This window comes from Paroedura picta, chromosome 2, assembly GCF_049243985.1.
Source record: "Paroedura picta isolate Pp20150507F chromosome 2, Ppicta_v3.0, whole genome shotgun sequence".
In the NCBI taxonomy this organism is placed as follows: domain Eukaryota; kingdom Metazoa; phylum Chordata; class Lepidosauria; order Squamata; family Gekkonidae; genus Paroedura; species Paroedura picta.
Window position 1 is genome coordinate 30,661,541 of NC_135370.1, and position 27,988 is coordinate 30,689,528.

Genomic DNA, 27,988 nt, shown 5'->3' on the forward strand with positions numbered 1-27,988 from the left:
GCCTCGGGTGTTGGTGCTCTTTGAAGCGGCCGAAGCGCTCCGGAGCGCTCAACCCTAGTACGGATGGCCCCTTCAAGATCTGGGGCCTGGATACCAGAAGGAACCTCTCTCTGGGTGTCCCAGGAAGAGGAAGTGCCATTCCCTCACTCCCCCTCCTTCCCATCTTCCCATGGGGGAAAAGGTTTAACTAACTGCTGCCATTCTCTGACCTTAGGGTTTGACCAAAGAGGGCTCAGAGTAACTCTCTATTCCTTTCTCACTTTTTTTACCATTGAGAAACCCCTGAAACATTTTTCAGGCTTCAAGAAAGCCCAGAAGTGGTACAATCGTGCAGAATATGGTTGAGAAACATAGCTGTGTACATTAATTAATTAATTAATTAATTAATTAAACTTTTATATTGCCGTTCCCTTAGGCTCATGGCGGTTTACAAGATAAAAATTGCAATAAATCCCATAGTTAAAACCATTAAAACCAATCCACACTATCAACGTTATCAACTTTAGGCAACAGGCAAGCACTAACTAACCCCACTAACTCTCCCCAAACCGCCCCACGTTAGCCGAGGGACATCAGGTTGCTCATATGGGAGTGAGGCAATCAGATCATTCAGATGAACCCAGGGAGCCCAGATCTAATGTCGGGACCGCCCGCCCTGACCTCAATCATACGCCTGGTGGAAGAGCTCCGTCTTGCAGGCCCTGCAGAAAGCTGTTAACTCCGACAGGGCTCTTAGCTCTTCCGGGAGCTCATTCCACCTGGTTGGGGCCTGGGCCACTAAAGCCCTGGCCCGGGTCGAGGCCAGGCGAACATCCCGAGGGCCCAGAACCACCAGTAGGTTTGCACCCGCAGAGCAAAGGGCCCTGCGGGGGGCATAAGCAACCAAGTGGTCCCATAGGTAGGCAGGACCCACCTGGGGCCCCTCCCCATCCCCTCCAGGCCTATGTGGCTAAGCATGATGTTTGAAGGATCCAGGGAGAACGAATAAAAGGGGCTAATTTATTAAACCAATACTTTAACCACAGATGAAATAAGAGTTACAAAAATCATGCAGAATATGGTTACAAACATGTAGGACAAAAAAAGAAATATTTTTTATATCCTGCCCAGGGGAAAGCCTGAAATAGAGACTCAGATCACAGACTTCTGAAACTTTTTGAGGTGTTTGTGTGTATGTGTGTGTTTCTGTGTGCGGGGTATTTAGAGGAAATAACAACATAATAACTAGCAAGCTACAGATATAGGAATTGTAGAAGGTAGCTGGGTGTACAGTCACTGGCTGGGGAGTCTTGTTCTGCCCAGACACCATGACTCTCATTCTCTGTTGGAGTTTGGGATCTTACTGCTTTAGGTTTTGAGGGTTCTAGGGATGTTCTAGGGATAAGAAGATAGGACATAAAATGTCAATAGAAGATGAAATGGGAGGAATGTGAACACAGAAAGAGCAAAAATCAGGGTTTTTTCCCCCTGCTCACTAAATTTGTTTAAATGTCTCTCATGTAACGTGGATCCATGTACCAAAGATCCAGAGCATTAGCTATTTTTTTGTGCTGCAAGGATCTTAAATGCAAGTTCAGACACGTTAAAAACTTAATAAAATTTATTCTGGAATAAACATCCTTGAGTCAGATTTTCCTTCACCAGATGCCGCATGTATAGTCTGTGAAGTGAGAACTTCACAGCATATTCTGGAATAAATTTCATTTGTTCTTTAAGATGACCCTGTTCTTCAGTTAATTTTTATAGAGGGAACACTTTTTAAAACGGCAACTTTTGAATTTGGTGTGACACTTTTATACACAGAACGGCCACAAGATGGTGCTGTCAGCATTCAGAGGAGATGAGGTTGTGGCATCCGCTCTTCACTTTGCTAATCTGGGGAAAAGGCCTCTCTCTGCTCTTCTCCCTTAATAACGATTTGGACAAGACAGAGGCAATCATTCCTCATCTGGCCAGTTTTATGAGCCGAATGCCTCTCTCTCTCTCTCTCTCTCTCTCTCTCTCCCCTTTACGTCCTTCTGTTGCTGGCACTACCAGAACTTTTCAGATAGATGGGAGCTGACTCATTTGTGAAAGAAATCAACAGCCCCAAAACGGGTCTGATGAGATAAGACTGGGCAAAGTGTTTGACTATCAAGAGCCAAATTCCAATATGGTTTTGCAAACTGACGGAACAAAATGCAGAGAGTGTGAAGCAGGCCAAGATATTGCAAGGCTGGCAAGAAGAACCAAGAGACCTTTGTCAACAGTGCAGGTAAATGGAGAATATTCTTTGAAGCCTCTTGGGATTTGGAGATTGGCACGTGACTTCTGAACACAGAGAACCCCAGGAAAAAAGGAGTCAATGTCAGCCAATGACAGAGAACTTTATTTTTGAGAACAAATATAATTTAGCCTAAGCTACAAGGTGCATTGCAATATTTGCCGTTCTTTGTAAGTGAATTCTCAAACAGGAAGCAAAGAACAAGAGAGGTTTCTGGAGGCGATTTGGAAACATCTGTCCAGCGTGGGCAGCTGCATGGTTTATTCCACTGTAAAGTTATACTGTTGTTGGGCATGAACAAATGATGAAAAATGAGGATTTTAAAAAGTTCTGGGAACTTTCAAAATAGAGCCACCCGATTTATTCTGCAGAGCATTCTGCCTTTCAGATTTGTGGGAATGAATGAATTTCCCATGTAGTTCTTGGGGTTCTCCAGAGGAAGTCAAGATCTCCTGTTGATAAGGCTTTTAAAAATACTGTTCCAATTTCCAGGTGTGGAAATATTCAGTATTAGTGAAATTGTGTAGCTAAAAGGTAGATCACCTGACCAGATAGAGCAGTTAATTTTGTGCTACTTTTTATGCCTCTTTTCTCATCCTATTTATATTTAAGCATAATTGCCTGGAAAATGAGATTTCTTTGCCTTTTTACTAAGACTCCGATCTCCCCCCACCCCTTTCTGCTGGAGCATTTTGAAATATCAGCCGTACCGATCCCCCTCCCCTTAAGAAATCTGAAATGTTACCTATCTCATAATCAACATTCCCCAGCAATTTTAGAAGCAAATGCTAAAACTCTTATTTCATGTTTTATTTATCAGAACAGCCAGTAATTACCCTGTTGCTAGTATAGCAGCGCTTACCTATGAAATCTGTTTTTGTGATGCTAGATTATTAAAACTGTTCAGTTACATAATTACCATTTGTGATGAACTAAAAACATTTGGGTTTGATTTTTAAAAAAACACACATCTGTACTGCAAAACAACTCAGAGCTATGTAGATTATTTGGCAGTCTTTTTTCTTCTTTAAAAATGGGTTTCTCTGATAAGTTACTGTGTGTAATTCCCCCCCCCCTTCGTGAAATAAACTCGTGTCTCTTGATTATTGAAACCAGGATCACACATCTGTTCTTGCAGGGCATTTTGAAGATTTTCCACATGTTTAGTGTCCAGCAAGAGAGATGGGGATTCTCGATTATATTCTGTCTCTTACCATCTCCAGCTCTGGAACGGAGAGCACTACGTCCCAAGGCTTTTCTAGCATATTGCAGTTGCTTATTTAAACAGCTGGCAAATGCTTATTAGAAAAACCAGTAACAGAAACGGCTAATTATCAGTGACGATGACTGAGGCATAGGGATGACGAAAACATCTATTTTGAGAAGTAAGTGGACTACGTCAGCCTTTCTCAACTTTTTAACCTTTGAGAAACCCCTGAAACCTTCTCCAGGTTCCGAGAAACCCCAGAAGTGGGGTGATTGTGCAGAATATGGTTGGGAAGCATAGTTGTGTACATGTCCACTTGGGGCCCTCCCCTTCCCCCCCCTCCAGACCCATCCATGGCCATTTTGGGTGGGGAGGCAGGTCAACATGACCCCATATTGACTTATCACCCGATAAACGTCTAACCAATTTGAAAAATATTTTTAAAATTAATTAACTCCCACCCATTTGGGAAACCCTTCCAGAGGCATCAAGAAACCCCAGGGTTTCACGAAACCCTGGTTGAGAAAGCCTGGACTATGTACATAGATGTTAAGGCCAGTATAGTTAGCCAGCAAATCCATTTGTTGTACACGCGTTGATGTTGGCCATGGTAGATGCTCCGGTGAACACAGATGAGATTAGAGTTGGGCACTTTGGCGTCCAAAGTGGCTGTTTGCGCCCGAATCAGCCAGCGCCACACCGCAGGGGGGGAAGTGGCGGCGCACTGACTGGCACGCAGGCGCAGGCACAGAGCCCAACCCTAGTTATGAACTCTGTTTTGGGAAATTAATATTACTATGTTCTGTTTAATTGTCTTTTCTGGATTCAGGTCGATCAGAAGAAGAGCTGGTTTCCTTGTACACCGCTTTTTTACTACCCACCGGAGTCTCAAAGCGGCTTCCAAACATCTTTCCCTCCCTCTCCCCGCAACAGAAACCTTGTAAGGTTGGTGGGTCAGAGAGAGCGAGAGCTCTTGGAGAACTGCTATGTGAGAACAGCTCCAAGAGAACTGTGACTAGCCTAAGGTCACTGAGCTGGCTGCATGTGGAGCAGTGGAGAATCAACCCTGACTGCTCTAGATTAGAGTCCGCTGCTCTTTAACTGCAACACCACTTTGGCTCTCAGGCAGCTCTAGGTTTCTGCATGGAAGTTGTGTGAGTCTCTTCATGGCAGCTTCTGTACAGCTGGCTTCTCTACACATACTTTACGCCACTATTCTCTTGAACCCCCTGGTCCACTGGAGGGATTTTTCAGAGTTTCTTCTCCTTAATGCTTTAATCATTGATTAAGGGGGGGGGGGCAAAAGCTTGATACAGAAGTGAAGTAGCGGTAGGTAAAACAGTGCAGAACTGAGCATGACTTGGAACGGTCTACGCTTTCTAGCCACACAGGATCCATCGCCCTTTGACTGGGATCTTTTGAAAAACATCATAAATCAGGCTTGGGAAAGATGGAAAGTTGGAAGGTGCACAAATGTGCCCCGGTGCTTATGGGGAAGCTGGGTTCATTTGGGTGTGTGTGTGTTTGTTTGTTTAGATTTCTATACCGCCCATTTCTTTGCAGCTCTGGGCGATTTACAGAGGACATTATAACTTACATGGAAGATTATACAGACTATAACATCATGCAGCATGAGCATCACCAGGAGCTGGGTACCATTTGTCATTTCATATGTTCTTTGTTTTATTATTATTATTATTATTATTATTATTATTATTATTATTATTATTATTATTATTATTATTATTATTATTATTATTATTATTATTATTATTATTATAGTCCTAAAGCCCATTGCACCCAGAGATGCAACATGCGCTAATGGGAGGGAGCCCACGACGTTTGTGCCGTTGCCCTACCTGATCGGGGCTTTGGCGGTGTGGCTGATGCTCGCGGCAGGGAGCCGGTTGGCTGGCTGGAGCATCAGGCTGGGCAGAGTGGCACGGTCCGCTGTCCTCCATGGCCAGGGAGCATCTGGCCGCAAGGCTACAAGTGTACCTTGCCACCAGCTCCTGGGGGCAGGCGCTCCACGGGCCGGCCCAATCCGGGTACGCCTGGATTGCCCCGTACAGCCGGAAGCGGTGTCCGGACACCGCTCACCCCTTAGTGGCTCTACCAAAATATAGAGCCACTAATGGTTAACATAATAGAAGATCTTACTTGCGACTATTCTACCTAATGTTTCTTGGTAGCCATTTGGACAGTGTGCTCTCCATCGAAAATCTGAAAAGACTCTAAAGGAAAATTTTCCAGGCTTGTCAGCTCAACTCCTGTTTTAATACTGGAGTCGAGCAAGTGGACACAGTGTTCAAACACCTGAGCCAGATTAAAATCCTGGTATGGGAGAGAACCCAGAAGTAGCTTCCCCGCTTCCTCCTAGCAGAGTGGTAAGGCAGCAGACATGCAGTCTGAAAGCTCTGCCCATGAGGCTGGGAGTTCAATCCCAGCAGCCGGCTCAAGTTTGACTCAGCCTTCCATCCTTCCGAGGTTGGTAAAATGAGTACCCAGCTTGCTGGAGGGTAAACGGTAATGACTGGGGAAGGCACTGGCAAACCACCCCGTATTGAGTCTGCCATGAAAACGCTAGAGGGCGTCACCCCAAGGATCAGACATGACCCGGTACTTGCACAAGGGATACCTTTACCTTTTAATCTACTTTTGGGGGGGAAGGAAGGTGTCTTTGAAGTGCTGCATATATATTTACCTATCTGTTCATTTACTGCCTCGCTTTAAAAATAATGTTTAAGGGCAAAACTGCTCCAGGGATGGAGGGTGGGAGAAAGGTTAACATCCCAGGGCAATTCCTGATTTTGTTGAGAACTGTACCTATCAGCCCCTGCTCAGAAGAGAGGGGTGTTCACTGAACGCAGTGAAGGTGTTCCCAAATTGCACTTGTTGCTCTAGAAATGTTTAATCTGATTCTGCCAAGTATTCAGCAGATGCATCTGTTAACTGAAACATGAATGCATGCCAGTCAGTTGCTGGGTTCTTTATGGAAGGTGGCATGTTGTCGTTTCCCTATTAATTTGGGGACACGGCCAGCTACTGTGTGTAAATTAGGAGCCTTTTGTCTAACAACGAATGCCATTATTTACACCGCTTTAGTATTTATTCCAAGGTTTTGAATGCAGGTTCACCCAGGAGCTACTGGTAAATGTTGGCAATTTAGTCTGTATTGTAATCACGGCCCTTGGGGTAACGCACAGCGAAAACGCAACGATATATCTAAAAACCAGTCCAGTAAATAATGACGATTAAAACTAACACCATATAAGGAAAAAATAGATGTTCTCTTTTCATCCCTTTCCAAAACCTTCCTTATTAAAAGGAAGCTTTCATTCTTTTTCCTTGTTGTTACAATCTGTAAACATGCACGAAGTCTTTGACAGCTTTTTACATGCTGTAGCAGGAACTTTGCATATCTAAAACATATAACAACTGCTGAGGTGCTGCCCCTGAAAAGACCCTGTTTCTTGTCAGCTTGGTGTAGTAGTCAGGAGTGGGGACTTCTAATCTGGCAAGCCGGGTTTGATTCCAAGCTCCTCCCCCACATGCAGCCAGCTGGGTGACCTTGGGCTTGCCATGGCACTGATAAAGCTGTTCTGACCGAGCAGTAATATCAGGGCTCTCTCAGCCTCACCGACCCCACAGGGTGTCTGTTGTGGGGAGAGGAAAGGGAAGGCGACTGTAAGCCACTTTGAGCCTCCTTCGGGTAGAGAAAAACAGCATATAAGAACCAACTCTTCTTCTAATGAGGATGATGGGCCTGGAGGTAATAGCTGTCTGGGGGCTCTGTTAATGCTTGGCCACCCTGCCTTGCTGTGGTAATTTCAGTACTGCCATTTCCTTCTCCTAGTAGTTCTGATTAATTGGATTCTTCTTCTTCGACCACCACTGGACTCTGCATTAGATGAGGCCAGTGGTCTTTATTTTAATTTTGTTATTGAGCCGTGACTGTATATTCCTAGTAATGGCCGCATGGACCTCATTCTGACACTGCCTTCCTCCTTGAGTCCCTCCTTATTTTCCTTCATCAGCTGGTTGCAGCCTCTACTACCATGTCCAGTATAGCGTGGAATTTAGGGCCAAACTAGACAAGATGATTTTTTTAAAGGACTGAGGCCAGATTTCCTAATTTGACTTGAACTTTTTGGCATTCTCATTTTTCTGACTTGTTCTGTTCCTCTTGCTTTGGGCTTTTCTTCTTGTTCCACATGTATTTCACTCCCTCTAGTGGTCAGTTCAATATTGCATTGGTGTATGTCTGGCATATCTCCATGCAGATTTAAACCACAGGTTTTTTATTCAGGGCATAAACCAATATAATATTGAATTAAGGTTTTTGTGCTGGACGTAAACCAATGTAATATTGAATCAACCGCTAGAGGCAGTGGAACATGTGTGGAACAAAGGGGGGAAATCCTGAAGGAACAGGAACTTACAAGTGAGGAAAATGAAAATGTGGAAATGCCCTTTCAGAGAACCAACAACAATGCCATGTTGTTGGGAACACTTTGCCACATGCACAAAGGCTCAAATCAGATTGGCCACCACAACAAAGCTTCAGTCTTCTCTCCTACACTGTTTCTCCAGATTGAAATGGCTGCGTTGTGGGGCTGTACCCATCACTACTATGTGTTAAGGAACTGATACCCAACCCATGAAAAATCATCTTGTTTGGCCCTTGTGGAAACTATTCTGAGTCTAGCCACATCCTTATTTTGAAATTCCCTTCTTGTAACATTCTCACCTTGTCCTTGGAAGTGATATAAAGCTTTTAAAAAAATGTGTTTTCTAGTTAGAAATAAGAGGCCCATTTTCTTGAACCCTTTTTTCATGGAAAAACCATTGATTTAATGTTTTTGTGTGTGTGTGTGTGGCTTTTTCTGTGTTGCTACCTCAAATGCTTATGCACTGGAGAGTAGTGTGGGCTAGAAACAAAAGATGACGGAAGGCTTTCAGTGAGTAACACAAAGTGGCATTTGCTTTTGAGGAGGGTGTGATTGTCAACTCTTATGCGCATAAATCCTATTGTGCCCAAAGGTACTTAAATTATAATTTAGATAGTTATGCGGTACTTTATAGATTGTCATGGCATAAACAGGAGCTTTCGATCTAAAATAGAAAATGGGGAGAAAAAAGAACCAGGAGGGGGATGGGAGAGAAGAGTGTAATGGTGAGAGAAGAATGTGAGCCAACACAGTGAAATATACATAATAATATATTACTATTATTATGCAATCAACTCATGACAACCCTCATGGGGGTTTCAAAGCAAGAGGTAAGCAGAGGTGATCTGCTGTTGCCTTTCTCTGCATAGCAGATCTGGTCTTCCTTGAGCTCCCTTCGAAGTACAAAACATGGCCAACCCTACTTTGCTTCCAAGCTTGGATAAGCTCAGGCTAGTCTGGGCAATTTCGTGCTGCTCAGATATACACAAAACTGTTCTGACCGAGCAGTGCAACTGGAAATGTTTTAAGAGTAAGGAGCTCATCTTGTGTACTGAAAGGATTAGTTTTCCAGAAGGACCTTGCATGAGCAACAGGAAAGAAAAATTATTTGGGCAGGGGAGACTTGAATAGCAATAAGATGATGTGGGGGGAAGGATGTCATAGTTAAAGTAGGAGGATGAACTATTGTTTTAGCTGAGAGAGCAGTGAGTAGTGGGGTTTTTCCCCCCAGTTTCGCTTTTGTCTGTACTTGTGCAAAGTTTTGGAGAAGCAGCATGACTCAGGAACTGATTCAATGTGGGACCAAGGGAGCAAGACAGTAATCAAGGATAAAGTCGAGGCAGCACATCTGGTCAATAGGGTGAGGAACAGTACTGCCAATAGATAGGGGAAGTGATTAGGAAAGGAAGGAAAGCTTCGAGGAGAGGTAAGTGGTTCATTTTAGGATGCGTTGAGTTGGAGATGGTGATGAGTCATGTGATAGGATATATTGGACAGATCAGCAGAGATGCAGAGCTTGAAGGGAGGGAAGAAGGTTAAGGCAGAGAGGTCCAATTCTGGTGTCTTCCACATATTGGTAGTCCTGAAACTATGAGTTATGGTGAGGGTGGAGGATAATGAGATCACCCAAGGAGAGAGTATGAATAATCAGGGACCAAAAACAGAACATTGAGGAAGTCCATCCAAGAGAAAAGCCATGTTGTGAATTAGGAGGAGAAGGACCAGCTAAGAACAGGAGCCTAGGACAGCACTGTTGCCAATAATGGGGAGGAACAAATAGGGGTAAAGGCCAAGGGGGTTGGAGCCTGGCTAATATTTCCATGGACGCAAGAATTTCTGCTAGACAGAGCATGATTTTCCTACCTCCCTCATCCAAAGGGAGCAGGAAGAAACAGAATCATAGAATCATATAGGGACCTCCAGGATCATCTACTCCAACCCCCTGCAGAATGCAGGAAATTCACAACTGCCTACCCACCACAGTGACCTCATGTCCAGATGATGCCCCCCTCCCCAAATGAGAAAGGTTTTCAGAAAGGGAAAAACAGATTCTAGAGTCAACCACTAGCAGGCTGAAAAGTGAGACTGTGTGTCGATTGAAAGCCTCTGAGCTTACTAAGAGAGCAGTAGATCAAATTAGCTCACTAGGTGGAGCGGATGAGTACCAAGTAAGCACCGAGCAGTCTAAATGTAAAAAATCAGTAATGTATCGCTATGACCCTTATGTTTACTGAAATGACTTCTGTTATGTGAGGAACGCTTTTCTGTGCGTTCCAGGACAACATATAAATGATGCTCCTTCTCTTCGGGACATGTGTTGTGTGTCTCCCCCCACCGCCCAGCAGAAAATCTCAGCCAATATGTCTCTGTTTTCACTTCCTAAGCTATCCTCCTGTAATAGCGCTCCACCAACATGTTGGCAACGGATGCTCCTTTATCACTGTGGAAAACCCAGAGCTAATTTTAACGCAGATACAGTTTGAGGAGACAATTCTTCATTCTGCATGGTTCGGAGCTATATCTGTCAAGCCTTTTCGCAATTATCTGTCTTTTTTTGGGGTGAATTCCATCCCTGCAGCTGATTCAGTGTTGATGGTGAATCCTTCGGGTTTTTCCTGTTTGTCAGCAGAAACCCACCGTGAGGACTTTCTCCCTTTTGACAGTCATGTGCATGTGCGTGTGTGTGTGTCTTTCGATATGAGCCAATGTGCGGAACTCAAATTGCTCTGTTTCCTTTACCAATGACTCAGTGTGCTTGTCCTTGCCTAAAATGCTGCCAGTGAGTGAAGGATTTTCAAGGAGCAGTGCAAATAAGCTGGCATCGGGGAAGGTTTGAAGCGGCACTGGGATAACGGTTTACCGTCATGCAGATGATTAAGTCTGGGGAGCCGAGTCTCCGTCACATCCCCCGCCTCACTCTCACTGGATGCACGCTGGAAGTTTTGTATTCCTAACCTGGTTTCGTTTTTAAGCTGGATATTTAATCACCGGGGCCATGTGGAACGGACTTTCCAGCAGAGGTAAGGAGTGGCTTTTAAAAATTAGTATGAATTAGCATTTCAGAATTGCTTTGAATTACGTTCCTGCACATGCTCGCATGTTTGGCATTCTTTTATGGAAGGGGCATTTTGGGGCGTTCGTCATGTTCACACATGCAGCACAGAGACTAAAAGGAACTTGGGAGGTAACAGATTGGGTCATTCCATTATGATTTTGTGTTAAAGATAACTTTATAAGAAGCGTGGGTTGGATTTCCTTTCTGGGTCTTGTTTCTCTTCCAGCAGCAGACAGGTGTTGACTGCTTCAGCCACATTAGCATGCAGTCATCGATGTAATGTCACTTACCGATCATTAATAAACACGATTGTCGGTTGCTGAGATAGTGGTCAGAAAGCAATCTTGGACCATTAATTGCTGCATGTAGAAAGCTTGTGTGTCGTGGGGAGGGGGGTGGAGATGAGCTGAAACGAATAAAATGAAAGCAATACAGATGGCATATCGGAACTGTACGAGTGTGACTTTGTTGGTGTTTAATGGCGTGACCCGTCAGATGGAGGACGGCCACCAGTAATTCATTTGAAGCGACAACTCGTTCTATGAGAGGCATAAAATTACCGTCAGTGACGCCTAAGCATGCTTTAATTAAATGTGACATTTTAAGTGCTTCAAAATTTTTATTTAAGGCATAAATATACTGTAGAGACTCATCTGTGGAGTTCGGATTGACAACCCGTGCTTCGGATCAGTCCGGCAGAGAATAAGATGTGCACACCTCTCTTAGAAAGTTCCAGCCAATCGTTAATCGTGTGAATATTACTTGCTGCCCCTTGTCGTTTTGAGGTATCTGTGTTTTTGCTTGTGTGTTTACGTGTGCGGGGGGTAGGGTACAGAAAGAAGAGAACGGTGCAAACACTTATTTCAAAGTAGCCTCTTTCTGTTGACAAAAATCTGCTTGCTGCTCGTAACTTAGCAGATCGCTCATGAGAAGTGGACTTGCCCTCCTGCCCCTTTTCCCAAATAAATACATTCACAAAGCAGGTTTTCTTTTTATAGCTTCAGACCGTAGAGTGATAGCCAAGAACATGTTCGTTTGACCGAAGATTCGAGAATTGCCATTTGCTTGACAGTACATGTGAAGCATGGCTAGCCAGGAGCGGCCCCGTTCGCATTAGCCAATCTGTCTTTGAAAGTCCCAGGGCCACTATCTCGCTAGAAGCCACCGTGTGCTTTTGAAAGCATGAAATTAGTTTTATACTCAGCACATGGTTTCTCATTTAGCAGTTCTTTTTATGGAAATGGTCAATTTGTGGTTCGCTGCCAGGATTTTGGTCTTCTGTCAAAGCCACTCGCTTCTGCTAAGGTGTCTGTTGGAGATAAAACTTTACAAAAAAAAAAGGCCTGGAAGAGAAAAACACTAATTAGAGCCAGGAGGAAGGGATCGTTCCCATCAATGCAATCGTCTTCCTGCATTATTTCAGAATAATAATTACCTGCAAATATATTGTTTTTTTCCTGCCACTGCCAATTCATGAGTTGGTTCCTTCAACGAAGAGCTAATCCAACTAGCTTCTTATGTAATTAAGTATTTCTGAAGTCAATTGTTGCATCCTGTGGGTAGATCTGCTTTAGTTGATTTCATCGATATTTCATTTGGCCTTTTGGGCAGGAGAATATCACCTTGGGCAAAACCACACCCCTTCTAACCAGACCAACTTCTGCCACCAAAGTGGGGAAAGATAATCCTGGCATATTTTAAATCCGGTTGTTGTTGTTAGGTGCGAAGTCGTGCCCGACCCATCGCAACCCCATGCACAGTGATCCTCCAGGACTTCCTGTCCTTTACCACAGTGGTCCCCAACCTTTTTATCACCGGGGTCCGGTCAACGCTTGACAATTTTACTGAGGCCCGGGGGGGGGGGTAGTTTTTTGCTGAGGAACATCATCGCCTGACCCCCTGGTCTGCTCGCTTTCCCGCTGGTGCCCCTGACTTCCTGCCGTCTACTGGGGGGTGCTGCCAGCAGCAGCTGCACAGTTCCACTCCTAGGGGGAGCCCCAGCCGTGGCGGCCACTGGAGAGCACCAAAGGTGAGGGTGAGGAGGAGCCGCAGCCCAGTACCAACTGATCCATGGACCAGTACCAGTCCCCGGCCCAGGGGTTGGGGACAGCTGCTCTACCATTCCCCGGAGTCCATCTTGTAGAACTGGCTAAAATCCGGTAATACTGGCTAAAACACTGTGCTCTTTTCAGGGCAGAGTGTGCTCAAACTTCTTATCCTGCAACTATGAGTCTATGATTCTATGATTCTATGCAACGATAGCATCCACCATAAGCATATGCTTTGGAGGTACCATGTTGAATAGCAATGTCAACCTATTATGGAGCACAGCTATGCGGTGGTGGGAAATGCTAACAAGTCATGGTAATGCTGCGGGGTTTTCAAGGCAGAGGTGGTTTGCCATTGCCTGGCTCTGCATAGCAACACTGGACTTCTGTGGTGGTCTATCAAAATAACTTGGTCTGGCACTGCTTAGCTTCCAAGATCTGATGAGATCAGGCTACCTGGGCCATCTAGGTCAGGGAAAAACTGGAAGCTGAGCCAGTGGTGAAGGTCGCTGCGTGTGTCCTGTGAAATATTCTGGACGCCTGTGCAATTAACAGGTACAGCTCTTGCATGGTTGTCATTCTGGAGTTAGCATTAGAGGCCAAAGTCATAGGTATGCTGGAGAAAAAGCCAGCATTTCCCAACAGCAAAGTCGTGGGAGAACAAAGGACAGTGTCCAGCAGTGTTCAAGTTACATTGGATGCAGGACATAAGATGTCCCAGAGGGACGGACCAGAACCAATGAGATGAGATTAATGCAAAAGAAATTCCGTCTAAACATCTGGAAGAAGTTCCTGACAGTTAGAGCGGTTTCTCAGTGGAACAGGCTTCCTCGGGAGGTGGTGGGTTCTCCATCTTTGGAGATTTTTAAACAGAGGATGGATAGCCATCTGACGGAGAGTCTGATTCTGTGAAGGTTCAAGAGGGTGGCAGGTTACAATGAATGAGCGACAGGGTTGTGAGTGTCCTGCATAGTGCAGGGGGTTGGACTAGATGATCCAGGAGGTCCCGTCCAACTCTATGATTCTATGATTCTAGGAGTGGTTTAACGATTTGTGTAGCACCAGAGCTATTTTAAGGATTTGTGGGGCTCTATCAGAGTACGATTGCTGTGGGTGCAGCCAGGCTGGGGGGCAGAGGGGTCCCCCACAGTGAAAAGGAATGTCACTCTGAGTGTCATTAAAGAAGGAAAAGGGGGGAGGAGAGAGGCTACAGCCCTGTTCCATGGGGGGGGGGGGAGGCAGAGCGCAGGGTCCAAGGATGCACAGGGCCCCGATCACGTGCTACATGGATAAACCAGCCGTGATTAGATGGTGTGTTTGTTACACAAGGATCCTCTGTATGGCTCAATAGTGGATATAAATGTGAAATACCAGACTGTCATTCCATATAATCAGCTTATGTTACAACACTTGTATATTCCAAACATAGTTGAGAACTGCATGAAGATTTGAGAGTGGAGTGTGGGGACGGCAGGGTTTGGGGAGAAGACAGACTTCGACGGGGCATAAAGCCATAAAACCCACTGTCCAATGCACCCCTTTTCTCCAGGGGAATTGATGGCCGAAACCTTGTTTTAATTCCCGGAGGTCTCCAGGCCCCCCCCCTCCCCAGAGTTTGGTGGCCCAATCTAAGCCCACTTATCCATCTACAGACTACTTCCTGTACATTGTACAGCTTCTGTACCCTGGATATTGGCACTGCTAATATTTTGATGGTCACGCAAGTTTTCATATATTGAACATTTAGAACAAAGGCCATGACTTTTAATTTACACGAGCAACTCCATTTTTTCGAGGAGTCCCTTCTACTTTAAGTACTCATCTACTTCCGTTTAAAGGGAAGCTTTCATCAGTCCCTCTGGATGCTTGGCTTAATAAATTTCCCTGGGTAGTGATCTGTATATACAAGAAATAGATCCGAGAGACTATAAATTGATTGAAGGTCAGCTCCACAGTAAAAAAAAAAAAATCATTGACTTGCTTGAAGTTAACTTTATAGATTTCGGCTGCCGTTAATATGTCAACAAGCGTAATGGCACAAGAATAGACCAAGTTTCCTCACTCTGGTTTTATTGGCTAATGATTCAGTCTATTGCACTTTATTCCCCACGAGCATCTTCGCTAGCAGAGGATGGCCTTGTACATAGCAAAAAAGCGTTTCGGGGAAGTGGTTAAATTATAAACAGAATGACAAGTTTGGTCCCACTTCAGTTCCATATCCAGAACAAAAGAGAACAGGAGGAATGAATGCACGTGATAACTGCTTAGTCTTCCAGTCCACGGAATGGAAAAGTATGGTGTTGGAGAGTCAGCATTACTTCCATCTCTTTAGTGTGGTGACCTAATAATAAAGCAGAAGGGAAGCTGGTAGTTGGCTTCTGTCAATCAGCTACAGAGCAACCAATCACTGGCTTTGGTCTGAAGTCAGTTTAACTCAGCCTTTCTCAACTCATTGAGAAACCCCTGAAACATTCTTCAGGCTTTGAGAAACCCCAGAAGTGGCGTGATCGTGCACGGCCAACCAGGGCCCCTCCACTTCCCACGCCATCCTGAACCATTATTGGCTATTGGGGAGGGGGGCAGGTTGACATGATCATATATGTCATATCACTCGGTAAAAGGTTAACAATTTAAAATATATACATATATATATATGAATGAATTAACTCCCATCCATTTGGGATACTCTTCCAGGGCTGCCAAGAAACCCCCCGGGGTTTCACGAAACCCTGGTTGAGAAAGCTTGGTTTAATTTCTGGCAAGTGAGCCACAACCTTTTGGCTACTTTCCCAGGAAATCTCTCATTCCTCACCATTACATTTGACTGGTACACATTCATTCATTCATTCATTCATTCATTCATTCATTCATTCATTCATTCATTCATTCATTCAATTTATATACTACCCTCCCTTGCAGCTCTAGGCGGTTTTGGTGCAAATCCTAGAGGTGTGCAGTCAGAGTTTGTTTTTGCCAGCCAACTTACAGCAACCCCATAGGATTTCTAAAGAAATAGACAAATAGAGATGGTTTGCCATCACTTTCCTCTGCATAGCAACCGTAGACTTCTTTGATGATCTTCCAGCCAAACCCTGCTTAGCTACCAAGGTGTGATGAGATCAGGCTAGATGAGACTATCCAGGGCCCATTCCTCACACATAGGATAATGCACGTTCGAAGTGCTTTGCTAGCTGGATTTTCCTGTTCGGAACAGGAAAATCTACTTCTAAAGTGCACTGAAACTGCATTATCTATTGTGTGCAGAATAGGCCCAGATCAGAGCAGTTGGAGATTACCAGCCCTCATAGACATCTGGCATTGGATTGGGTAGACTAGATTTGAAACAATCATTTTCCAGGATAACTTTTGGATCGTTTAACTTTTGTGAAATAATTGTTGAGAATTTAATGGAGCCTGCCCACCCAATGTTGTGAAATGTTTCTCCTCATTCCCTGGGAAAAGGCATTTTTCCCAGCCATTCTTCACCCCAGGACCAATCAGGTGAGTTGCCGTAGCCAACTATACAGTCTTTCTTGAAGGGAAATTTTAAGCTGCACCTTTCCCTTAGCATGGACATTTTGTGCCATGTGGATGATCCATGTGTGCTGTGCTCACCGCTCCTTGCATTTTGGGAGAGAGACACCTTGCTTGAAGAAGAATTGGTTTTTATACCTCACTTTTCACTACCCGAACGAGTCTCAAAGCGGCTTACAATTGTGTTCCCTTCCTTCCCTCACAATAGACGCCCTGTGAGGTAAGTGACGCAGAGAGAGCGCTGATACTACTGAAGAGTTGGTTCTTATATGCCCGAAGGAGTCTTAAAGCGGTTTACAATTACCTTTCTTTTCCTCTCCCCACAACAGACACCTTGTGAGGGAGGTGAGGCTGAGAGATCCCTGATATTACTGCTCGGTCAGAACAGCTTTATCAGTGTTGTGGCGAGGCAAATGCTGGCAGGGGCTCCTGGGAATTTGAATCCATGGACATCTGGAGGGCCGCAGTTTGACTACCGCTGGTCTAGGCAGAATGGCAGTGGCTCTCCCAAGTCTTAGGTAGAGACCTTGCTCATCATCTACTGCCAGATCTTTTAACTGGAGATTGAACCTGGGACCTTCTTTATGTCAAAGAAGATGTTTTGTCACTGAGCCACAATCTTTCCCCAAATGGCTTACAAAGCAAAATATAAACAGAGTTAAAAGAATCATAGAATCATAGAACCATAGAGCTGGAAGGGGCCATACAGGCCATCTAGTCCAACCCCCTGCTCAAAGCATCCTAAAGCATCCAAGAAAAGTGTGTATCCAACCTTTGCTTGAAGACTGCCAGAAGAAGAGCTGTTTTTCATACCTCGCTTTTCACTACCAGAAGGAGTCTCAAAGTGGCTTACAATTGCTTTCTCTTACTCTCCCAGCTTCTCTTACTCTCCCAGCTCTCCCGGTGAGGTAGGTGGGGCTGAGAGAGGCTCTGACAGGACTGCTCAGTGAGAATAGAACAATCAGGACTGTGGCTAGCCCAAGGTCACCCAGCTGGCTGCATGTGGAGGAGCGGGAAATCAAACCTGGCTTGCCAGATCATAAGCCGCTGCTCTTAACCACGACACCAAGCTGCCCAACAAACTCACAGTCCTCATTTAAAACAGCTGATGAGACAGAAGGGCATCATAGTGCTGATTCTGCCAGCATAGGTCAAAGAAGGCTACAAGGCCCACACCACAGACTTTTCTAACCAAGTCCAGTCTTTAAGATATCGGCAAAAAAGGAGGGGTAGATTGTGATGGATACAGGCCAGTCTGGTGACCTTTGATTTGGTCTTTAGGTTTCGATAGTTCTTGCCTTGTGAAGAATGTAATGACTTTTGAGTTACTTTATCTTTGGTGTCACCAAGAATCCTTCTCTGTATTCACTGTAAATTCCCTGTTGAGAACATTTGAGTCCAGATGGTGTATATATGGTGGCAATCTTAGCTGAGGGGAGAGATAGGAAGAATGAACTAGAAGAAATAGGCTAGAAAGCTGTAAATACACACTCATGTTTGTTTGTAAATATTTAAAAATCATGTTTATTTTGAACCCACACTTTTTAAATGTTGGGTCAAATGACCACTTAAGAATGGTTCCCCTTGTCTGCTAGTGTGGTTTAAGCTGAATTTGCTGAAGATCAGTAGGGCCTCTTTTTAAAAAGAGAGTTCTTGCTTTTGATGACTGACTGCATCTCTTTTGAATGAGCAATATATGACAAGGTGCTCAGCCTGGCTCTTATTCACCTGGCCCAGATGTTCCCCATTTTCTCCTTTTTTAGAGCATCTGCCCAATTTGAGACTAACTGAAAAAGTGCCAGACTCAAAACTAGCCGTTCTACTGCAGGCCATTGTAGCTGTCCTCTGAAACTAAGTTAGAGTCATAACTTGGGTAGTCACTTGGTTGCACATCTGTCCTCTGTGTTTTGCTTCCAGTGGCATGTGCATTCAGATGAGTATCTCAGCCCACATGGGAATACAGATTTTATTTGAAATAATACAGTATGAACTGCACTCCAGTATGCATTTGAACATACACCCAATTTATTCCTGTTTCATAGTTCTGACTCCCTAGAGGTAGCTCTGTGGCTAGTGGCTACAGCCACCATGCTCAAGCCAGGAAATATCCGTGAGTAGAGAAGTGATGCATGTTTCTGATATAGGAATGGGGGAAGGATTGGGCTGGGAGGATGCACACCTAAGGGTATATAGAACCAATCTCCAACCTGTGGGGGGCCATAGTGCTCCCAGTGGTTTTCTCAGTACCCGTTTGCTAATTGAAGCCTGGGGGATAAAAACATCTAAGAAGTCTTGCATGGAGCAGGAAAAAACCTCAAGGAATTTCATATTGCTTCTGCCCTTGGGCTTCGAGTGAGCTCATCAAAGGCAAGTGCACTGAAGAGACATGAATGTGTGATTTTGTCACAGATATTGATTTCCTCATGTCCTTTCGGCTTGGTAGTCCCTTCCTGTGGACATGCTGAAAATAAAGCCCTCTCCCTCTAAGGCGGAGGACATCTTGGTGGGTGATTCCCACCATTCACACAGGGAAGCAGGACCATTTTTTTCCCTCTCTCCTTGGTGGGAGTCACCCTTCCTTCAGTTCTTCTTTTTGTCTCTACAGGGAGAGTAGCCAGTTAAGTAGGCTATCTCCTTTCAATTTTTCTTTTTTTCCCTTTATTCTTTTTTATATTTCCACCTTCTGCCTCTCTGTCTAGAACAGATACTACTCCTCTTTTTTCCCCTGTCTTGCCTCTGGCTAGCAACTTCTGAGGGAGGAACGAGGAGACTTTCTAACAAGGCAAGAGTTTGTGGTGACCATTCTGAAAGCACAGCCAGCAGCATTCTAAGACAGTTGGGGGTATATAGATGGGTTTCAGTCAGCTAAAGTCCCAGAAGCCCCTATTGCTGCCGAAAACCACCAAACCATAATTAGATTAGATTTGATTTATTGAAATACAGCTCTAAGCCAGCTACAGAACCCATACAATTCACAAAACCATAATCCATTTAATCATGACAGCGTACAAATGTCCCACAATAAAAACATAAATAAACATTTGAAACATTATAAAACTCTAAAAACATGTCAAGATTAAAGGTAAAGGTATCCCCTGTGCAAGCACCGAGTCATGTCTGACCCTTGGGGTAACACCTTCTAGTGTTTTCTTGGCAGACTCAATACAGGGTGGTTTGCCATTCCCTTCATTACTGTTTTACCCCCCAGCAAGCTGGGTACTCATTTTACCGACCTCAGAAGGATGGAAGGCTGAGTCAACCTTGAGCCGGCTGCTGGGATCGAACTCCCAACCTTATGGACATTGCTTCAGAGAGCTTTTCTGCTGCTTACCACTCTGTGCCACAAGAGGCTCATGTCAAGATTACCTAAGGCAAATTTCCAATAACACAGTCTTGTCGTATTTTGAATGCTATGGCATAATATTTGGCTATTTGTTTAGTGAGGAGGCTCTTCGTTTTCCCTTCCTCAGAGTCACCTGGAATCCGGAGCAAGAAGGGGAATGATGATTTTATTTCAAATTCCCACATAAAGTGAGCATCTGAAAATGACATGCCCGAACACATCCATGATTTCAACAGGCAAATGACTGTAAAAACAGCTGCACCCAACTGTGATTAACAAGGAGCATAGAAATGAACCTAAAAGGCTTATGAATAAGCACTGCAAAGAGAGAAGCATCCCGGAGACTTAGGTTCTTTCATTAAAGCCAAACCCCTTTGGTAGTCATTTTATGTGCACCCAGAACACTGATACCAAATAGCCCAGGGCTTTTACCAGCCAAATGGATGGTGAAATATCATTGGACTGGAACAGCTGGAGTCCAATGATATTTATGAGGATTCTCTGGAACAGCTGATCCTCAAAAGTTGGTAACTTAAGTGGCACTGGGCTACTCAGTATGCCCCTGAATTCATAGAATCATAGAGTTGGAAAGGGCCAAACAGGCCATCTAGTCCAACTCCCTGCTCAACGCAGGATCAGCCCTAAGCATCCTAAAGCAATTCTTCCCCTTCCTAAGAAAAGAAATCTCAGATCGTGAGATAAGAAATCTCAGATCGTTGCCTTGCCGTCTCTCCCCACCACCTCAGGTATGAAGGTCAAAAAATCTTGATGGTCGAATTGAAAAAAAGAGTTGGATGGCCTACCAAGGCCATTCAAGAAGGGGGTAGGAGTAGCCTATTGATGGTGGATTCCTCAGGCTGTGGTTTTAATAATAGGGAGAAAGGGGAATGATCTTTTAATTGAAGCAAATAACTAACCTACCCCTTTCATTTTATGATTGGTCCTGTCTTTCCTGGCAGCCATTTTGTAGGGGCTTCCACTACCATTTCTGAAGCTTCCAAAAGTTCCTGCGGACTGAATAGAGTTGGGAAACTTTGATGTCCATTATAGAAGGACAGCCCCTCCCTTCGCAACCCTACAGTTTGTAAACTGATATTCTTGAACGTCTATCTTTGAATCCAACAATCTTTTCCTTTAAAATTGTGAATGTTTACATGGCAGAGGGCTGGTATCTGAGTGTCATTTTTTTTACTACCAGCATTCAAGGACAGCATGTTCTCCCTCTGCAGTTTTATGGAAATTTGCTTCTTTTTTTTTAAACCACAGATTTTTCTGGCTACTTCGGAGGTGTTCTCCCCCTCCTTGTATTAGGAATGTAGGGAGTTATTAAAAGCAAACAGAAGTACCTGCGAGACAGAAGATGGGTAGAAAGAATTTCTCCTGCTGTTAGTTACAAATTAAAGATCACACATGTTCTCCTTGCAGACCTTTGTTGAAAAGCTGTTTTGTAAATAGCAGTTTATGCTGCCATTTACTACCCCAGCTATTCATTTATGTTTTCACAGGTCACTCTTTACGCACTTAACACCTGTTTCCATGGAATCTGTTCCTACCCCTCCCCTTCGTTTTATTTTAATCTTATTTAAACCATGTTCTGAAAACTCTGAAAAATATTATCTATTTTGATTTTATCTTATTCTGTTGTGGACTCCATTGCTCTCAAGCCTCTATTTCTCCTGAACATGTGTAGAATTTTGATGCATATTCCTTTTCTTCCCATTATTTTGTGCACGAGCAGCCCTGAAAGACCTGTTTCCTCTGAGACGTCACTTCCATGGTCAAGAGGCAGGCAATCCTAGACCCCCTCACCTCCAAAAGTCTCTTGCCTTGAAAAATTGCATGATGGGTTGTCCTAAGTTGGCTGTGACTCGCTGGCACTTCCCACCACCAAATGTTCAAGAATGGGTCTTTGGGTAGCCTTGATCATATCTATTTAATCTACATTTACGTGACCTTTCAAATAAATCACAAGCTAATCATTTTCATGCTCCTAGCCTGGCTAGGGGAGTTTGGGGGAGTGGTTAGGAGTGCGGACTTCTAATCTGGCATGCCGGGTTCGATTCTGCGCTCCTCCACATGCAACCAGCTGGGTGACCTTGGGCTCGCCACGGCACTGATAAAACTGTTCAGACCGGGCAGTGATATCAGCGCTCTCTCAGCCTCACCCACCCCACAGGGTGTCTGTTGTGGTGAGAGGAAAGGGAAGGCGACTGTAAGCCGCTTTGAGCCTCCTTCGGGTAGGGAAAAGCGGCATATAAGAACCAACTCTTCTTCTTCTTCTTCTTCTTCTTCTTCTTCTTCTTCTTCTTCTTCTTCTTCTTCTTCTTCTTCTTCTTCTACTTTATGCAGCTAACACAGCTTTTCTCTCTCATTAGAGGGTGGGATTAAGAGGTCTTCTCCAAGCATTTATTTCCTCTGCCAAGATAAATACAGCTGCCACTCACTGAGGCCGCAGGTCGTGGCTGCATTGGGGATACCAGGCCGGAAGAGGTCCTCGGATGCCAGGCCGGAAATGGATCCCGGAAGAGGTCCTCGGAATCAGGGGCTCCCGCTGCTGGTTGGCCCTGTGGTTAGGGGACAGGCCAGGATGCTGGATTATGAGCCTCTTTACATGGGGCTGTGTGGTGGCTCCTGGCCTCTTTCATCTTCCTGCAGCTTGCGGCATTCCGCCCTTATAACAGGGTTTGTGTTATATATGTTAGCCAGTATTGCATGTTGTTCTTTGCGTGGTGTGTTCGCTTGTCATAGCTAGCAGTTGTTGGGCATAGGCAGGCAGAGTTTACGCACCGTTCTCCCCCATATTAGGGGGCCTCCATAAGAGGCTGCATGGATTTTGAGCTGCAGTGCCAACCCTGTATAGCATAAGCCAGGGCAACATTTGTTTCCCATGGCTACAGAGAGCAGACACTTAAATGGCCTTGGCAGGAAGTTGTACTCTTCTTCCGCCTTTGGTTTCCATATTGAAAATTACCAAGATGTAATAGATGGATACCAGCTTGTCCTATGGGCAAGTTTGTCTAAATACATTGATATGCTCCCTGAAGAACCCTGGAACCTGGTTCGGCTCATCCAAGCTGCAGCGTTCCAAATGTCTCAGCAGGGCATCAATACAGGCAAGTACTTGGCTGAGGTAGCAGCCTGGTCCATGGCTTCAGAAATAGTTCTTGGGGGACACTTGTGGCTCCACAGTACACCACTTCCCATTGATACCAGGGCCAAAGCAGAGGAACTTCCCTTTAAGAAGGCATCCTTGTTTGCACAATCTACCAATAATAATCAATGGATGGCCTGATCCCTCAGCTCTTTCCCATAGGCTTTCCATTCAGCCATTGGTGTAAGACAGCTCAGGGGAGGAGATAGAAAACACAGTAAGTTTATGCACGCCAGAAAGGAATGAATCATAGAGGAATGAATCATGGCACAGCAAGTTTACAAGACTGCAAGGAAACGACACAGAAAATGCCACGAAGGGTAGGGGCAGTGCATCATCAAAAATACTCTGATGGCTTTTCCGTGGCAAAACCACCACCACATGCAGAATTACAAACCGAAATGTCTTTTTTTGCAGACTTTGTTTTGTGATTTTTCCTGTTGTTCATAACCAACTCAGGTCCAGGAGCTACTTTTTCTGCATTCTACCCTGGGGTTGGTGATTCATTCTGATAAATCTTGCCTAGTACCATGGCAATCTGCCACCTTTATAGGTGCCACCTTTATAGGTGCCAGATTTGATTCTTTGTCCAACTGGGCCTTCCTTTCCAATGACAGGACCAGATCCTTGCAGAGCTGGGTATAGTCCATGATTAGAAACTGATGTCATTTCGTACACATCATTCAACGCTTGTTAGGCTTGATGGCCTCCAGCACTACAGGGGTCCCTTATGCTAGGTGGTATTTGAGGGAGCTTCAGTTATGGTTTGTCAGGTGTTACAGTTCTGTCAGATATGGCTCTCATCATCATTTCTCGGTTCATAGAGTGGTCCTCCATTCCCTGACTTGGTGGCTTGAGAACCACCAAGTCCTTCTAGGACTCCCACTTGGGGTATGAGTGCCTGAGGTTATACAACACTTGTCTAGAGGGTTTTGGGGGGGGGTCATTGTTTTGGTTCAGGGATTGAAAATGTTTTGTTTGGTCCTGACAACATTTTCAGGTACGCTTTCAGTCAAATGTGTCTTAATCCAGATGGACAACTAAGGGAGAACTTTCAAGGGATATGCGGTAGAGCTTTTGTGACAGTATTCAAGAGAAGCATAGGGGGGGAATCAGCCAATAATATGGAGGAATGATGAAGTCCTTTTTAAATCCAGGCAGCCCATACTAGATCCATAACACGCTCAGTCTGAACAAAAGAGCAGCAGTGGTAAAATCATAAAAGGGGTTCCTTGCCAGAATTCTCTTAGCAACTCTGCCTTTTTTAATACAGCAACATCTGTTTTTATTTATAGTTTGTGCTAAATTGCTCTCATTTTACGTGCAATAATCATCACGCAGTGAACAATACGCTGTCACCTATCCTCCCTCTCTTTCATCTCCCGTTAAAAGTTCTATAAAAAGCAATATACATATGGGAACAAAAATGGAAACTAACCACTTATCGGCCAGAAAACTTGTAGAATCCAAATTCTCCAGCACTTGCTCATGGCTATCAACAGCGGAATATGGGAAGGCAACCAGTAACCAGTTGATCGCAAATATGGCCGTGGAATTGTTCACATTTATATAAAATCTTGTGCCAGGTTTTTCTTTTTTCTTTCTGGCCATTTTGTAGTGATCTTCAAGCTACTGGTCTGCTGTGGCCAGGTATTTGAAGAGCTGGGTCTTCCAACGAAGAAGAAGAGGAGTTGGTTTTTATATGCCGCTTTTCTCTACCCGAAGGAGGCTCCAACGGCTTACAGTCACCTTCCCTTTCCTCTCCCCACAACAGACACCCTGTGAGGTGGGAGAGGCTGAGAGAGCCCTGATATCACGGCTCAGTCAGACCAGTTTTATCAGTGCCGTGGCGAGCCCAAGGTCACCCAGCTGGCTGCATGTGGGGGAGTGCAGAATCGAACCCAGCAGGCCAGATTGGAAGTCCGCACTCCTAACCACTACACCAAACAGCAAGGTATAGTCACTACACACCTCAAATAGTATGGACCCACATACAACCTGGTGAGAAATTGTACGGATCACAACTCTAATTCAGTAACAAGACTTGAAAGCTATTTAGAAATTATTACTCAAAATAGTCAGCCTTTCTCAACTTTTTCACCATTGAGAAATCTCTGAAAATGGCGCGGCCATACAGAATATGTCTGGGAAGCTATGCCAGTGCCTACCCAGGGCCCTTCCCCTTCCCACCCCCTCCAGGTCCATCATCGGTCATTTTGGGCTGGAGCAGGTCATCATGACCATATATGATCATATTAAAACAAATGTTTAATAATTTTAAAAAATATATAAAAATTAACTTCCACCCGTTCCGGAAATCCATCCTAGGGTCATCAAGAAATCCCAGGGTTTCATGAAACCCTGGCTATGAAAGTCTGGAGTAGGTAGTGACCATGTTGATTCAGGGAAGGATTGTGCTGCTGAAGAGCACAGGAGCTGCATATGGATTTGCCCTGCTCCCTTTTCTTGAGGAAATATTAGCACTTCTCTTTGGGCCACCCATTCCTCTTTCCAATCCAATTAATCAGAACTACTAGGAGAAGGAAATGGCAGTACTGAAATTACCACAGCAAGACAGGGAGCCCGCCAGACAGCTATTACATCCAGGCCCATCATCCTTATTAGAAGAAGAGTTGGTTCTCATATGCCACTCTTCTCTACCTGAAGGAGGCTCAAAGCAGCTTACAGTTGCCTTCCCTTTCCTCTCCCCACAACAGACACCCTGTGAGGTAGGTGAGGCTGAGAGAGCCCTGATATTCCTGCTCAGTCAGAACAGTTTTATCAGTGCCGTAGCGAGCCCAAGGTCACCCAGCTGGCTGCATGTGGGGGAGTGCAGAATCGAACCCGGCATGCCAGATTAGAAGTCCGCACTCCTAACCACTACACCACTACTGGCTTAAAAAAAAGAAAGATACCCAATTACTCTTTGCTTGGGTTCTGGGGTGAATCTGCCCCTGAGGATTTTATACCCCTGATCTGCCTGCCGCTTTAGTGGCCCTGCTGCCATGGCAGAGAGGAGAGGCAATATCTTTAGTATTTATTGCAGCATTCAAATGGGGGAAGGTGTAGCAGAGTGCACTGTGAAGCAGAAAAGATTTTGTACGAACACAGCCAGAAACCACTGAGCTGGTATTAGTTGGCTGGCTAGCTAGCTAGTTAGTTAGTTAACTAACTGCCTCTCTCAGGGCGGTTTATATAGTCTAAACCCTAAATCTCAACTAGGGTTTCTTGACACCCTGGGGTTTCTTGATGGCTCTCGAAGGATTTCCTGAATGGGTGGGAGTTAATTAATTTCAGTATATATTTTTAAACACTTATTGGGTGATATGACCATATACGGTCATGTTGACCTGCTTGCCCCCCCCCAATGGCCAAGGATGGGAGAGGAAGGGGAGGGGTCCCATGTACACAGCTGTGCTTCCCAACCACATTTTGCTCAATCACACCATTTCCGGGGGTTCTCGAAGCCTGAAGAATGTTTCAAGGGTTTCTCAACGTTTAAAAAAATCGAGAAAAGGCTGGTTCAAAAACTCAGTGAAACAATGATTCATATACATAAGATATAAAACCACAATCAGTCCTAATGATTGAGATCAAGTTGAAACCAGCAAGATGTCCGCTTATTGGGAGGGGAGGGGGGAGGAAAGGAGGCCAGAGCGGGGAAGAGGGAGGCCCGATATTTATCACATGGCACGTGTGTGGTATAGCTAGGAGATCCTGGATTGTCTGGCAGCCCGGCAAGAGACATTCCAAGGTGGTTTGCCATTGCCTGCCTCTGCACCATGACCCTAACATCCCTTGGAGGTCTCCTATCCAAATACGAGACAAGATCGACCCTGCTCTCGTTTCTGAGAGTAGACTTGCCAGGTCTGAGCTGGTGTGCTGGGAGGGGAAAGGTGTTGGAAGGCTGAACTGGCCTCATGGAAGAGCTGCTTAGCCTGCACTGTGTTGTGACTTAGTGTCACCTCTTGCGTCCCCTGCCCCTTTTAAACGTTTTGCTGTTGTCTTTATTGTCCCGTTTCCTGAAGGAATTCATAAAGGATGCATTTTAAAAAATCACCGATTCCAGCTTGCTGGAAAGTTCTTTTGGTAGCCGCTGTTAACATTATAGGTGCTAAGTTTTTCTCTTATTCCGACATATATTTACCAATAGAGAAAACAAAGAGGTTAGAACAATTATCTGATCACCTAATACATTGCATATCTCCAGATTTCAGGAGGACGTCCCAGCATTCATGAAATTCTTCTGGTGATGCTAAGCTTTTTCCCACAGGTTGATAGCTGTGGGTATCATGACATTTCTTGCTGCTTATTTTGGAGCCCCAGAGTATCCGCTAAATTTAGATTACCCATCTATTAACGGAGAGAACAATTCCTCTTCTACAAATTGCGTTATATATAGCCACGGTGCAGATCGGTTTTGTTTTCGTAGCATTGGATAGAAAATAAAATTGTGCCAGTACATAAAAGAGGCGTTCAGCAAACTGAACCTAGTTTATAGAGACAGACTTATTGGTCTCACGAGCCTCTCTGGAAACATTTATTCCTGAAATTTGTAGCATTTATTTAAGTTTATGTCAAAGCGTTTAGACTTATGCACTGTTTCAGTCTTTCCAGGTGGCTCATCGCGATAAGCTGTATCGTTGAGTCCATACAGTGGTCTCAATTAGAGCCTGGTTATGCTGCCAGGAGATCTGTAAATGCCCCTTCTTCAAGTGCAGAGGCAACTGCAAAGATTCTTGTTTATCTGTATACTGGGCCTCATGAGGAAATGGGACAATAGAAAGGAAAAGCTCTGCAGAGAAAATGAGGACTTTCTGGATGACAGCTTTTAAGCCCCCCTTTTCGTAAGCCTCTTGTGGCGCAGAGTGGTAAGGCAGCGATATGCTGTCTGAATCTGTCTGCCCATGAGGTTGGGAGTTCAATCCCAGCAGCC

At 44.7% G+C, this 27,988-nt stretch overlaps 1 protein-coding gene across 6 annotated transcripts in view; it reads left to right on the top strand.

Annotated features, from left to right (window-relative positions):
* Positions 1-27,988, top strand: part of ZNF385B (zinc finger protein 385B) — a 281,902-nt gene that overhangs the window by 55,001 nt on the left and 198,913 nt on the right. Inside the window, exon 1 of one of the 6 annotated variants that reach the window (XM_077319565.1) lies at positions 10,723-10,941. The exons of the other annotated variants lie outside the window; for them this stretch is intronic. Coding sequence (XP_077175680.1) covers positions 10,917-10,941 — 25 coding nt within the window. The 5' untranslated portion in view covers positions 10,723-10,916. Of the gene's footprint in view, positions 1-10,722; positions 10,942-27,988 lie in introns of those variants that run through there. 6 annotated transcript variants of the gene reach the window in all.